The sequence below is a fragment of the Sus scrofa genome, unplaced genomic scaffold, assembly GCF_000003025.6.
Source record: "Sus scrofa isolate TJ Tabasco breed Duroc unplaced genomic scaffold, Sscrofa11.1 Contig1928, whole genome shotgun sequence".
NCBI lineage: Eukaryota > Metazoa > Chordata > Mammalia > Artiodactyla > Suidae > Sus > Sus scrofa.
In genome coordinates this window covers 36,969-50,335 of record NW_018084982.1, presented here as the reverse complement: position 1 = coordinate 50,335, position 13,367 = coordinate 36,969, and the positions used below count along the sequence as shown (strand labels likewise).

Sequence of the window (13,367 nt, the reverse complement as noted above, 5' to 3'; positions counted from 1 at the left end):
TTGAACCCAGTGGGCGCTCGGACTGGCCCGGAGTCTCCAAAGACTGCTTGTCGACCCCGCGGGCCCTTGGGCACGGGTGCGAGTCGCACGGGAGAGCCGGTCGACACGCGCGGGCCCTCGGACCCAGGCCCGAATCGCTCCGAACAGCTGGTCATCACGGAGGGCCCTCGGACCCGGCCCGAGTCACCGGGAGGCTGGTGAAACTCATGGGCCCTCGGACCCGGCCCGGAGTCACACAGACCGCTTGTCAACACCGCGGCCCCTCAAACCCGGGCCCGATTGGCCCGGTAAAACTGGTCGACACCACGCGGGCCCCTGTCAAGCACAGGGGGCCCGGACAGCTGGGACCCCGCAGGCATCGGAGCCGAGCCGGAGTCTGCAGGGACAGTTGGTCGATCCCGAGGGACTTCGGACCAAGCGCGAGTGTCCCTGGACAGCTGGTTGAACCCGCGGCCCTTGGGCAAGGGCCCGATTCCCACGGGACAGCCGGTCGACCTCTCAGGGCCTCGGACCCGGGCCCGAGGCCCCGGGACAGCCTGTCGACCTCTCGCAGGCCCTCGGAACCGGGCCCGAGGCACTGGGACCGCGGGTCGAGCCCGCAGGCACTTGGAGCCTGGCCGAAGTCGCCCGGACATCTGGTTGACACCGCGGGGCTTCGGGCAGGGCGCAGGTCACCTGGGAGACCTGGTCGACCCCGCGGGCCCTCGGTCAGGGGCCCGGGTCGCCCGGGACAGCTGGGCGACCGGAGGACCTTGGACCAGGACCCGAGTCGCCCGGGAGGTTTTGTCCGACCTTGCGGCCCTCGGGCCCCGGACCGAGTCGCCCGGACCGGAGATCGACCCCGCCATCCCTCGAACCGGGCGTGAGAGGCCCGGGACCGCAGGTTGACCCCAGGCGACATCGGGCACGGGCCTGAGATGCCCAGGAAGGCTGGTCGACACCGCGGGCCCCCGACAAGGACCTGAGCCTCCCGGGACCGCAGGTCGACCACCCGCGCCCTCGGCACGGGCCCGAGGCCCCAGGGACAGCGGGTCGACTCCCTCAGTTCCTCGGACCCGGGTCCGAGTTCCCCGGGACAGCTGGTCAAACCCGCGGGCCCTCAGACACGAGCGCGATTCGCCCGGGAGTGCTGGTCGACCGCGCGGGCCGGGGCCTGGGCCCGAGTTAGCCGGGACAGCGGGTCGGCTCGCCCGACAGCTGGTCGACCCGCCCCCCCCCCCCCCCCCCCCCCCCCCCCCCCCGAGGCCCCCCCCCCCCCCGTGCCCGCAGCACCCGGGCCGTCGATCCAGTCCTTGTCACCCGACAGCTGGTGGACCCGTTGGACTTCGACCTGGCCCAGTCGCCCACGACTGTCGACCCTGCGGGCCCTCGGCATGGTCCGAGTCCCCCGGGACAGCTGGAGGACACCGTAGGCCCTCGGGCACGGGCCTGAGACACCCAGGAAGGCTGGTCGAAACCGCGGGCCAACCGGCAGGGTCCCGAGGCTCCCAGGACAGCTGGTCGACCACGCGGGCCCTTGGGAACGGGCCCAAGGACCCGGGACAGCTGGTCGAACCCGCGGGCCCTCGGAGCCAGGCCGGAGTCGCCCGGGACTGCTCTTCAACCCCACGGGCCCTCAGGCCTGGGCCCGAGTCGCCCGTGTAATCGGGTCGACCCCGCTGGCACGCGGACCCGGGCACGATTCGCCGGGACAGCTGGTCGACCCCGCAGGCTCTCAGGTCGGCCCGAGTCGCCCGTGTCATCTGGTTGACCCCGCCGGCACGCGGACCTGGGCACGATTCACCCGGGACGGCTTGTCGACCCTGCGGGCCCTCGGACCCGGCCCGAGGCCCTGGACAGCAGGGTGACACCGAGGGCTCGGACCCGGGCCTTGGTCCACCCGGGACAGCCGGTGAACCCGTGGGCCTCGGACCTGGCCCGAGTCCCCAAGACTGCTTGTCGACCCGCGGGCCTTGGGCACGGGTGCGAGTCGCACGGGAGAGCCGGTCGACACCGCGGGCCCTGGGACCCAGGCCCGAATCGCTCCGAACAGCTGGTCATCACGGAGGGCCCTCGGACCCGGGCCCGAGTCACCCGGGAGGCTGGTGAAACTCATGGGCCCTCGGACCCGGCCCGGAGTCACACAGGACCGCTTGTCAACACCGCGGCCCCTCAAACCCGGGCCCGATTGGCCCGGTAAAACTGGTCGACACCGCGGGCCCTCGGACTCAAGCACAGGGGGCCCGGACAGCTGGGACCCCGCAGGCATCGGAGCCGAGCCGGAGTCTGCAGGGACAGTTGGTCGATCCCGAGGGACTTCGGACCCAAGCGCGAGTGTCCCTGGACAGCTGGTTGAACCCGCGGGCCCTTGGGCAAGGGCCCGATTCCCACGGGACAGCCGGTCGACCTCTCAGGGCCTCGGACCCGGGCCCGAGGCCCCGGGACAGCCTGTCGACCTCGCAGGCCCTCGGAACCGGGCCCGAGGCACCTGGGACCGCGGGTCGAGCCCGCAGGCACTTGGAGCCTGGCCGAAGTCGCCCGGGACATCTGGTTGACACCGCGGGGCTTCGGGCATGGGCGCGGGTCACCTGGGAGACCTGGTCGACCCCGCGGGCCCTCGGGCAGGGGCCCGGGTCGCCCGGGACAGCTGGGCGACCGGAGGACCTTGGACCAGGACCCGAGTCGCCCGGGAGGTTTTGTCGACCTTGCGGGCCCTCGGGCCCCGGACCGAGTCGCCCGGGACCGGAGATCGACCCCGCCATCCCTCGAACCGGGCGTGAGAGGCCCGGGACCGCGGGTTGACCCCGGGCGACATCGGGCACGGGCCTGAGATGCCCAGGAAGGCTGGTCGACACCGCGGGCCCTCCGACAAGGACCTGAGCCTCCCGGGACCGCAGGTCGACCACCCGCGCCCTCGGGCACGGGCCCGAGGCCCCAGGGACAGCGGGTCGACTCCTCAGTTCCTCGGACCCGGGTCCGAGTTCCCCGGGACAGCTGGTCAAACCCGCGGGCCCTCAGACACGAGCGCGATTCGCCCGGGAGTGCTGGTCGACCGCGCGGGCCCGGGGCCTGGGCCCGAGTTAGCCGGGACAGCTGGTCGACCCCGCAGGCCTTCGGCGAAAGGCTGGAATCGCCCGGGACAGCTGGTTGACCCCGCGGGGCCTTGGAGCTGGCCCGGAGGCACCAAAGACTGCTTGTCGACCCGGGGGCCCTCGGGCACGGGCCCGAGTCGCACGGGAGAGCCGGTCGACCCTGCGGGCCCTCGGACCCAGGCCCAAGTCCCCCGGGACAGCTGGTCGAAACCGCGTGCCCACAGACACGAGCGCCATTCGCCCGGGAGGGATGGAGAACACCGCGGGCCCTCGCTCCTGGGCCCGAGTTACCCGGGACAGCGGGTCGACCCCGCGGGCCTTCGGAGCCAGGCCGGCGTCGCCCAGGACAGCTGGTCGACCCCGCAGGCCCTCAGGCCCGGGCCCGAATCGCCCGTGAAATCTGGTCAACCCCGCTGGCACGCGGACCCGGGCACGATTCGCCCGAGAGAGCTGGCCGATCCCGCGGGCCCTTGGACCCGGGCCCGAGTGCCCTAGACAGCAGGTGGACACCGAGGGCCGTCGGATCCAGTCCTTGGTCACCCGGGACAGCTGGTGGAACCCGTTGGACTTCGGACCTGGCCCAGAGTCGCCCACGACTGTCGACCCTGCGGGCCCTCGGGCATGGTCCGAGTCACCCGGGACAGCTGGAGGACACCGTAGGCCCTCGGGCACGGGCCTGAGACACCCAGGAAGGCTGGTCGAAACCGCGGGCCAACCGGCAGGGTCCCGAGGCTCCCAGGACAGCTGGTCGACCACGCGGGCCCTTGGGAACGGGCCCAAGGACCCCGGGACAGCTGGTCGAACCCGCGGGCCCTCGGAGCCAGGCCGGAGTCGCCCGGGACTGCTCTTCAACCCCACGGGCCCTCAGGCCTGGGCCCGAGTCGCCCGTGTAATCGGGTCGACCCCGCTGGCACGCGGACCCGGGCACGATTCGCCCGGGACAGCTGGTCGACCCCGCAGGCTCTCAGGTCCGGGCCCGAGTCGCCCGTGTCATCTGGTTGACCCCGCCGGCACGCGGACCTGGGCACGATTCACCCGGGACGGCTTGTCGACCCTGCGGGCCCTCGGACCCGGCCCGAGCACCCTGGACAGCAGGTCGACATTGAGGGCCCTCGGACCCGGGCCTTGGTCGCCCTGGACAGCTAGTTGAACCCGTGGGGCCTCGGACCTGGCCCGGAGTCTCCAAAGACTGCTTGTCGACCCCGCGGGCCCTTGGGCACGGGTGCGAGTCGCACGGGAGAGCCGGTCGACACCGCGGGCCCTCGGACCCAGGCCCGAATCGCTCCGAACAGCTGGTCATCACGGAGGGCCCTCGGACCCGGGCCCGAGTCACCCGGGAGGCTGGTGAAACTCATGGGCCCTCGGACCCGGCCCGGAGTCACACAGGACCGCTTGTCAACACCGCGGCCCCTCAAACCCGGGCCCGATTGGCCCGGTAAAACTGGTCGACACCGCGGGCCCTCGGACTCAAGCACAGGGGGCCCGGACAGCTGGGACCCCGCAGGCATCGGAGCCGAGCCGGAGTCTGCAGGGACAGTTGGTCGATCCCGAGGGACTTCGGACCCAAGCGCGAGTGTCCCTGGACAGCTGGTTGAACCCGCGGGCCCTTGGGCAAGGGCCCGATTCCCACGGGACAGCCGGTCGACCTCTCAGGGCCTCGGACCCGGGCCCGAGGCCCCGGGACAGCCTGTCGACCTCGCAGGCCCTCGGAACCGGGCCCGAGGCACCTGGGACCGCGGGTCGAGCCCGCAGGCACTTGGAGCCTGGCCGAAGTCGCCCGGGACATCTGGTTGACACCGCGGGGCTTCGGGCATGGGCGCGGGTCACCTGGGAGACCTGGTCGACCCCGCGGGCCCTCGGGCAGGGGCCCGGGTCGCCCGGGACAGCTGGGCGACCGGAGGACCTTGGACCAGGACCCGAGTCGCCCGGGAGGTTTTGTCGACCTTGCGGGCCCTCGGGCCCCGGACCGAGTCGCCCGGGACCGGAGATCGACCCCGCCATCCCTCGAACCGGGCGTGAGAGGCCCGGGACCGCGGGTTGACCCCGGGCGACATCGGGCACGGGCCTGAGATGCCCAGGAAGGCTGGTCGACACCGCGGGCCCTCCGACAAGGACCTGAGCCTCCCGGGACCGCAGGTCGACCACCCGCGCCCTCGGGCACGGGCCCGAGGCCCCAGGGACAGCGGGTCGACTCCTCAGTTCCTCGGACCCGGGTCCGAGTTCCCCGGGACAGCTGGTCAAACCCGCGGGCCCTCAGACACGAGCGCGATTCGCCCGGGAGTGCTGGTCGACCGCGCGGGCCCGGGGCCTGGGCCCGAGTTAGCCGGGACAGCTGGTCGACCCCGCAGGCCTTCGGCGAAAGGCTGGAATCGCCCGGGACAGCTGGTTGACCCCGCGGGGCCTTGGAGCTGGCCCGGAGGCACCAAAGACTGCTTGTCGACCCCGGGGGCCCTCGGGCACGGGCCCGAGTCGCACGGGAGAGCCGGTCGACCCTGCGGGCCCTCGGACCCAGGCCCAAGTCCCCCGGGACAGCTGGTCGAAACCGCGTGCCCACAGACACGAGCGCCATTCGCCCGGGAGGGATGGAGAACACCGCGGGCCCTCGCTCCTGGGCCCGAGTTACCCGGGACAGCGGGTCGACCCCGCGGGCCTTCGGAGCCAGGCCGGCGTCGCCCAGGACAGCTGGTCGACCCCGCAGGCCCTCAGGCCCGGGCCCGAATCGCCCGTGAAATCTGGTCAACCCCGCTGGCACGCGGACCCGGGCACGATTCGCCCGAGAGAGCTGGCCGATCCCGCGGGCCCTTGGACCCGGGCCCGAGTGCCCTAGACAGCAGGTGGACACCGAGGGCCGTCGGATCCAGTCCTTGGTCACCCGGGACAGCTGGTGGAACCCGTTGGACTTCGGACCTGGCCCAGAGTCGCCCACGACTGTCGACCCTGCGGGCCCTCGGGCATGGTCCGAGTCACCCGGGACAGCTGGAGGACACCGTAGGCCCTCGGGCACGGGCCTGAGACACCCAGGAAGGCTGGTCGAAACCGCGGGCCAACCGGCAGGGTCCCGAGGCTCCCAGGACAGCTGGTCGACCACGCGGGCCCTTGGGAACGGGCCCAAGGACCCCGGGACAGCTGGTCGAACCCGCGGGCCCTCGGAGCCAGGCCGGAGTCGCCCGGGACTGCTCTTCAACCCCACGGGCCCTCAGGCCTGGGCCCGAGTCGCCCGTTAATCGGGTCGACCCCGCTGGCACGCGGACCCGGGCACGATTCGCCCGGGACAGCTGGTCGACCCCGCAGGCTCTCAGGTCCGGGCCCGAGTCGCCCGTGTCATCTGGTTGACCCCGCCGGCACGCGGACCTGGGCACGATTCACCCGGGACGGCTTGTCGACCCTGCGGGCCCTCGGACCCGGCCCGAGCACCCTGGACAGCAGGTCGACATTGAGGGCCCTCGGACCCGGGCCTTGGTCGCCCTGGACAGCTAGTTGAACCCGTGGGGCCTCGGACCTGGCCCGGAGTCTCCAAAGACTGCTTGTCGACCCCGCGGGCCCTTGGGCACGGGTGCGAGTCGCACGGGAGAGCCGGTCGACACCGCGGGCCCTCGGACCCAGGCCCGAATCGCTCCGAACAGCTGGTCATCACGGAGGGCCCTCGGACCCGGGCCCGAGTCACCCGGGAGGCTGGTGAAACTCATGGGCCCTCGGACCCGGCCCGGAGTCACACAGGACCGCTTGTCAACACCGCGGCCCCTCAAACCCGGGCCCGATTGGCCCGGTAAAACTGGTCGACACCGCGGGCCCTCGGACTCAAGCACAGGGGGCCCGGACAGCTGGGACCCCGCAGGCATCGGAGCCGAGCCGGAGTCTGCAGGGACAGTTGGTCGATCCCGAGGGACTTCGGACCCAAGCGCGAGTGTCCCTGGACAGCTGGTTGAACCCGCGGGCCCTTGGGCAAGGGCCCGATTCCCACGGGACAGCCGGTCGACCTCTCAGGGCCTCGGACCCGGGCCCGAGGCCCCGGGACAGCCTGTCGACCTCGCAGGCCCTCGGAACCGGGCCCGAGGCACCTGGGACCGCGGGTCGAGCCCGCAGGCACTTGGAGCCTGGCCGAAGTCGCCCGGGACATCTGGTTGACACCGCGGGGCTTCGGGCATGGGCGCGGGTCACCTGGGAGACCTGGTCGACCCCGCGGGCCCTCGGGCAGGGGCCCGGGTCGCCCGGGACAGCTGGGCGACCGGAGGACCTTGGACCAGGACCCGAGTCGCCCGGGAGGTTTTGTCGACCTTGCGGGCCCTCGGGCCCCGGACCGAGTCGCCCGGGACCGGAGATCGACCCCGCCATCCCTCGAACCGGGCGTGAGAGGCCCGGGACCGCGGGTTGACCCCGGGCGACATCGGGCACGGGCCTGAGATGCCCAGGAAGGCTGGTCGACACCGCGGGCCCTCCGACAAGGACCTGAGCCTCCCGGGACCGCAGGTCGACCACCCGCGCCCTCGGGCACGGGCCCGAGGCCCCAGGGACAGCGGGTCGACTCCTCAGTTCCTCGGACCCGGGTCCGAGTTCCCCGGGACAGCTGGTCAAACCCGCGGGCCCTCAGACACGAGCGCGATTCGCCCGGGAGTGCTGGTCGACCGCGCGGGCCCGGGGCCTGGGCCCGAGTTAGCCGGGACAGCTGGTCGACCCCGCAGGCCTTCGGCGAAAGGCTGGAATCGCCCGGGACAGCTGGTTGACCCCGCGGGGCCTTGGAGCTGGCCCGGAGGCACCAAAGACTGCTTGTCGACCCCGGGGGCCCTCGGGCACGGGCCCGAGTCGCACGGGAGAGCCGGTCGACCCTGCGGGCCCTCGGACCCAGGCCCAAGTCCCCCGGGACAGCTGGTCGAAACCGCGTGCCCACAGACACGAGCGCCATTCGCCCGGGAGGGATGGAGAACACCGCGGGCCCTCGCTCCTGGGCCCGAGTTACCCGGGACAGCGGGTCGACCCCGCGGGCCTTCGGAGCCAGGCCGGCGTCGCCCAGGACAGCTGGTCGACCCCGCAGGCCCTCAGGCCCGGGCCCGAATCGCCCGTGAAATCTGGTCAACCCCGCTGGCACGCGGACCCGGGCACGATTCGCCCGAGAGAGCTGGCCGATCCCGCGGGCCCTTGGACCCGGGCCCGAGTGCCCTAGACAGCAGGTGGACACCGAGGGCCGTCGGATCCAGTCCTTGGTCACCCGGGACAGCTGGTGGAACCCGTTGGACTTCGGACCTGGCCCAGAGTCGCCCACGACTGTCGACCCTGCGGGCCCTCGGGCATGGTCCGAGTCACCCGGGACAGCTGGAGGACACCGTAGGCCCTCGGGCACGGGCCTGAGACACCCAGGAAGGCTGGTCGAAACCGCGGGCCAACCGGCAGGGTCCCGAGGCTCCCAGGACAGCTGGTCGACCACGCGGGCCCTTGGGAACGGGCCCAAGGACCCCGGGACAGCTGGTCGAACCCGCGGGCCCTCGGAGCCAGGCCGGAGTCGCCCGGGACTGCTCTTCAACCCCACGGGCCCTCAGGCCTGGGCCCGAGTCGCCCGTCTAATCGGGTCGACCCCGCTGGCACGCGGACCCGGGCACGATTCGCCCGGGACAGCTGGTCGACCCCGCAGGCTCTCAGGTCCGGGCCCGAGTCGCCCGTGTCATCTGGTTGACCCCGCCGGCACGCGGACCTGGGCACGATTCACCCGGGACGGCTTGTCGACCCTGCGGGCCCTCGGACCCGGCCCGAGCACCCTGGACAGCAGGTCGACATTGAGGGCCCTCGGACCCGGGCCTTGGTCGCCCTGGACAGCTAGTTGAACCCGTGGGGCCTCGGACCTGGCCCGGAGTCTCCAAAGACTGCTTGTCGACCCCGCGGGCCCTTGGGCACGGGTGCGAGTCGCACGGGAGAGCCGGTCGACACCGCGGGCCCTCGGACCCAGGCCCGAATCGCTCCGAACAGCTGGTCATCACGGAGGGCCCTCGGACCCGGGCCCGAGTCACCCGGGAGGCTGGTGAAACTCATGGGCCCTCGGACCCGGCCCGGAGTCACACAGGACCGCTTGTCAACACCGCGGCCCCTCAAACCCGGGCCCGATTGGCCCGGTAAAACTGGTCGACACCGCGGGCCCTCGGACTCAAGCACAGGGGGCCCGGACAGCTGGGACCCCGCAGGCATCGGAGCCGAGCCGGAGTCTGCAGGGACAGTTGGTCGATCCCGAGGGACTTCGGACCCAAGCGCGAGTGTCCCTGGACAGCTGGTTGAACCCGCGGGCCCTTGGGCAAGGGCCCGATTCCCACGGGACAGCCGGTCGACCTCTCAGGGCCTCGGACCCGGGCCCGAGGCCCCGGGACAGCCTGTCGACCTCGCAGGCCCTCGGAACCGGGCCCGAGGCACCTGGGACCGCGGGTCGAGCCCGCAGGCACTTGGAGCCTGGCCGAAGTCGCCCGGGACATCTGGTTGACACCGCGGGGCTTCGGGCATGGGCGCGGGTCACCTGGGAGACCTGGTCGACCCCGCGGGCCCTCGGGCAGGGGCCCGGGTCGCCCGGGACAGCTGGGCGACCGGAGGACCTTGGACCAGGACCCGAGTCGCCCGGGAGGTTTTGTCGACCTTGCGGGCCCTCGGGCCCCGGACCGAGTCGCCCGGGACCGGAGATCGACCCCGCCATCCCTCGAACCGGGCGTGAGAGGCCCGGGACCGCGGGTTGACCCCGGGCGACATCGGGCACGGGCCTGAGATGCCCAGGAAGGCTGGTCGACACCGCGGGCCCTCCGACAAGGACCTGAGCCTCCCGGGACCGCAGGTCGACCACCCGCGCCCTCGGGCACGGGCCCGAGGCCCCAGGGACAGCGGGTCGACTCCTCAGTTCCTCGGACCCGGGTCCGAGTTCCCCGGGACAGCTGGTCAAACCCGCGGGCCCTCAGACACGAGCGCGATTCGCCCGGGAGTGCTGGTCGACCGCGCGGGCCCGGGGGCCTGGGCCCGAGTTAGCCGGGACAGCTGGTCGACCCCGCAGGCCTTCGGCGAAAGGCTGGATCGCCGGACAGGGCCGGGGCGGAGCGCCCAGGCACCAAGACTGCTTGTCGACCCCCCCTCGGCACGGCCCTCGCACGGGCCCCCCCCCCCCCCCCCCCCAGCTGGTCGAACCGCCCCGACACGAGCGCCATCCCAGTGGAACACCGGGCCCGCTCCGGCCCGGTTACCCGGACAGCGGTCGACCCCGCCTCGGAGCCAGCCGCGTCGCCAGGACAGCTGTCGACCCGCGCCTCAGGCCGGCCCGATCGCCGGAATCGGTCCCGACCCCGAGAGAGCTGGCCGATCCCGCGGGCCCTTGGACCCGGGCCCGAGTGCCCTAGACAGCAGGTGGACACCGAGGGCCGTCGGATCCAGTCCTTGGTCACCCGGGACAGCTGGTGGAACCCGTTGGACTTCGGACCTGGCCCAGAGTCGCCCACGACTGTCGACCCTGCGGGCCCTCGGGCATGGTCCGAGTCACCCGGGACAGCTGGAGGACACCGTAGGCCCTCGGGCACGGGCCTGAGACACCCAGGAAGGCTGGTCGAAACCGCGGGCCAACCGGCAGGGTCCCGAGGCTCCCAGGACAGCTGGTCGACCACGCGGGCCCTTGGGAACGGGCCCAAGGACCCCGGGACAGCTGGTCGAACCCGCGGGCCCTCGGAGCCAGGCCGGAGTCGCCCGGGACTGCTCTTCAACCCCACGGGCCCTCAGGCCTGGGCCCGAGTCGCCCGTCTAATCGGGTCGACCCCGCTGGCACGCGGACCCGGGCACGATTCGCCCGGGACAGCTGGTCGACCCCGCAGGCTCTCAGGTCCGGGCCCGAGTCGCCCGTGTCATCTGGTTGACCCCGCCGGCACGCGGACCTGGGCACGATTCACCCGGGACGGCTTGTCGACCCTGCGGGCCCTCGGACCCGGCCCGAGCACCCTGGACAGCAGGTCGACATTGAGGGCCCTCGGACCCGGGCCTTGGTCGCCTGGACAGCTAGTTGAACCCGTGGGGCCTCGGACCTGGCCCGGAGTCTCCAAAGACTGCTTGTCGACCCCGCGGGCCCTTGGGCACGGGTGCGAGTCGCACGGGAGAGCCGGTCGACACCGCGGGCCCTCGGACCCAGGCCCGAATCGCTCCGAACAGCTGGTCATCACGGAGGGCCCTCGGACCCGGGCCCGAGTCACCCGGGAGGCTGGTGAAACTCATGGGCCCTCGGACCCGGCCCGGAGTCACACAGGACCGCTTGTCAACACCGCGGCCCCTCAAACCCGGGCCCGATTGGCCCGGTAAAACTGGTCGACACCGCGGGCCCTCGGACTCAAGCACAGGGGGCCCGGACAGCTGGGACCCCGCAGGCATCGGAGCCGAGCCGGAGTCTGCAGGGACAGTTGGTCGATCCCGAGGGACTTCGGACCCAAGCGCGAGTGTCCCTGGACAGCTGGTTGAACCCGCGGGCCCTTGGGCAAGGGCCCGATTCCCACGGGACAGCCGGTCGACCTCTCAGGGCCTCGGACCCGGGCCCGAGGCCCCGGGACAGCCTGTCGACCTCGCAGGCCCTCGGAACCGGGCCCGAGGCACCTGGGACCGCGGGTCGAGCCCGCAGGCACTTGGAGCCTGGCCGAAGTCGCCCGGGACATCTGGTTGACACCGCGGGGCTTCGGGCATGGGCGCGGGTCACCTGGGAGACCTGGTCGACCCCGCGGGCCCTCGGGCAGGGGCCCGGGTCGCCCGGGACAGCTGGGCGACCGGAGGACCTTGGACCAGGACCCGAGTCGCCCGGGAGGTTTTGTCGACCTTGCGGGCCCTCGGGCCCCGGACCGAGTCGCCCGGGACCGGAGATCGACCCCGCCATCCCTCGAACCGGGCGTGAGAGGCCCGGGACCGCGGTTGACCCCGGGCGACATCGGGCACGGGCCTGAGATGCCCAGGAAGGCTGGTCGACACCGCGGGCCCTCCGACAAGGACCTGAGCCTCCCGGGACCGCAGGTCGACCACCCGCGCCCTCGGGCACGGGCCCGAGGCCCCAGGGACAGCGGGTCGACTCCTCAGTTCCTCGGACCCGGGTCCGAGTTCCCCGGGACAGCTGGTCAAACCCGCGGGCCCTCAGACACGAGCGCGATTCGCCCGGGAGTGCTGGTCGACCGCGCGGGCCCGGGGGCCTGGGCCCGAGTTAGCCGGGACAGCGGTCGACCCCGCGGCCTTCGGAGCCAGGCCGGCGTCGCCCAGGACAGCTGGTCGACCCCGCAGGCCCTCAGGCCCGGGCCCGAATCGCCCGTGAAATCTGGTCAACCCCGCTGGCACGCGGACCCGGGCACGATTCGCCCGAGAGAGCTGGCCGATCCCGCGGGCCCTTGGACCCGGGCCCGAGTGCCCTAGACAGCAGGTGGACACCGAGGGCCGTCGGATCCAGTCCTTGGTCACCCGGGACAGCTGGTGGAACCCGTTGGACTTCGGACCTGGCCCAGAGTCGCCCACGACTGTCGACCCTGCGGGCCCTCGGGCATGGTCCGAGTCCCCCGGGACAGCTGGAGGACACCGTAGGCCCTCGGGCACGGGCCTGAGACACCCAGGAAGGCTGGTCGAAACCGCGGGCCAACCGGCAGGGTCCCGAGGCTCCCAGGACAGCTGGTCGACCACGCGGGCCCTTGGGAACGGGCCCAAGGACCCCGGGACAGCTGGTCGAACCCGCGGGCCCTCGGAGCCAGGCCGGAGTCGCCCGGGACTGCTCTTCAACCCCACGGGCCCTCAGGCCTGGGCCCGAGTCGCCCGTCTAATCGGGTCGACCCCGCTGGCACGCGGACCCGGGCACGATTCGCCCGGGACAGCTGGTCGACCCCGCAGGCTCTCAGGTCCGGGCCCGAGTCGCCCGTGTCATCTGGTTGACCCCGCCGGCACGCGGACCTGGGCACGATTCACCCGGGACGGCTTGTCGACCCTGCGGGCCCTCGGACCCGGCCCGAGCACCCTGGACAGCAGGTCGACATTGAGGGCCCTCGGACCCGGGCCTTGGTCGCCTGGACAGCTAGTTGAACCCGTGGGGCCTCGGACCTGGCCCGGAGTCTCCAAAGACTGCTTGTCGACCCCGCGGGCCCTTGGGCACGGGTGCGAGTCGCACGGGAGAGCCGGTCGACACCGCGGGCCCTCGGACCCAGGCCCGAATCGCTCCGAACAGCTGGTCATCACGGAGGGCCCTCGGACCCGGGCCCGAGTCACCCGGGAGGCTGGTGAAACTCATGGGCCCTCGGACCCGGCCCGGAGTCACACAGGACCGCTTGTCAACACCGCGGCCCC

At 73.0% G+C, this 13,367-nt stretch overlaps 1 protein-coding gene across 1 annotated transcript; it reads right to left on the bottom strand.

The window, feature by feature from the left end:
* Positions 1 to 1,738: 1,738 nt before the first annotated feature.
* On the bottom strand, positions 1,739 to 11,227 carry LOC110258377 (collagen alpha-2(I) chain-like). The gene is made up of 14 exons (XM_021081669.1): positions 10,957 to 11,227; positions 10,271 to 10,533; positions 9,462 to 9,561; positions 8,903 to 9,259; positions 7,957 to 8,339; positions 7,130 to 7,229; positions 6,564 to 6,927; positions 6,274 to 6,422; positions 5,626 to 6,008; positions 4,799 to 4,898; positions 4,240 to 4,596; positions 3,294 to 3,676; positions 2,468 to 2,567; positions 1,739 to 2,265 (listed from the first exon to the last, which is right to left on the bottom strand). Exons 1-14 carry the CDS (start codon positions 11,225 to 11,227, stop codon positions 1,739 to 1,741), a joined length of 3,837 nt encoding a protein of 1,278 aa, XP_020937328.1.
* Between the last annotated feature and the right edge of the window lie 2,140 nt (positions 11,228 to 13,367).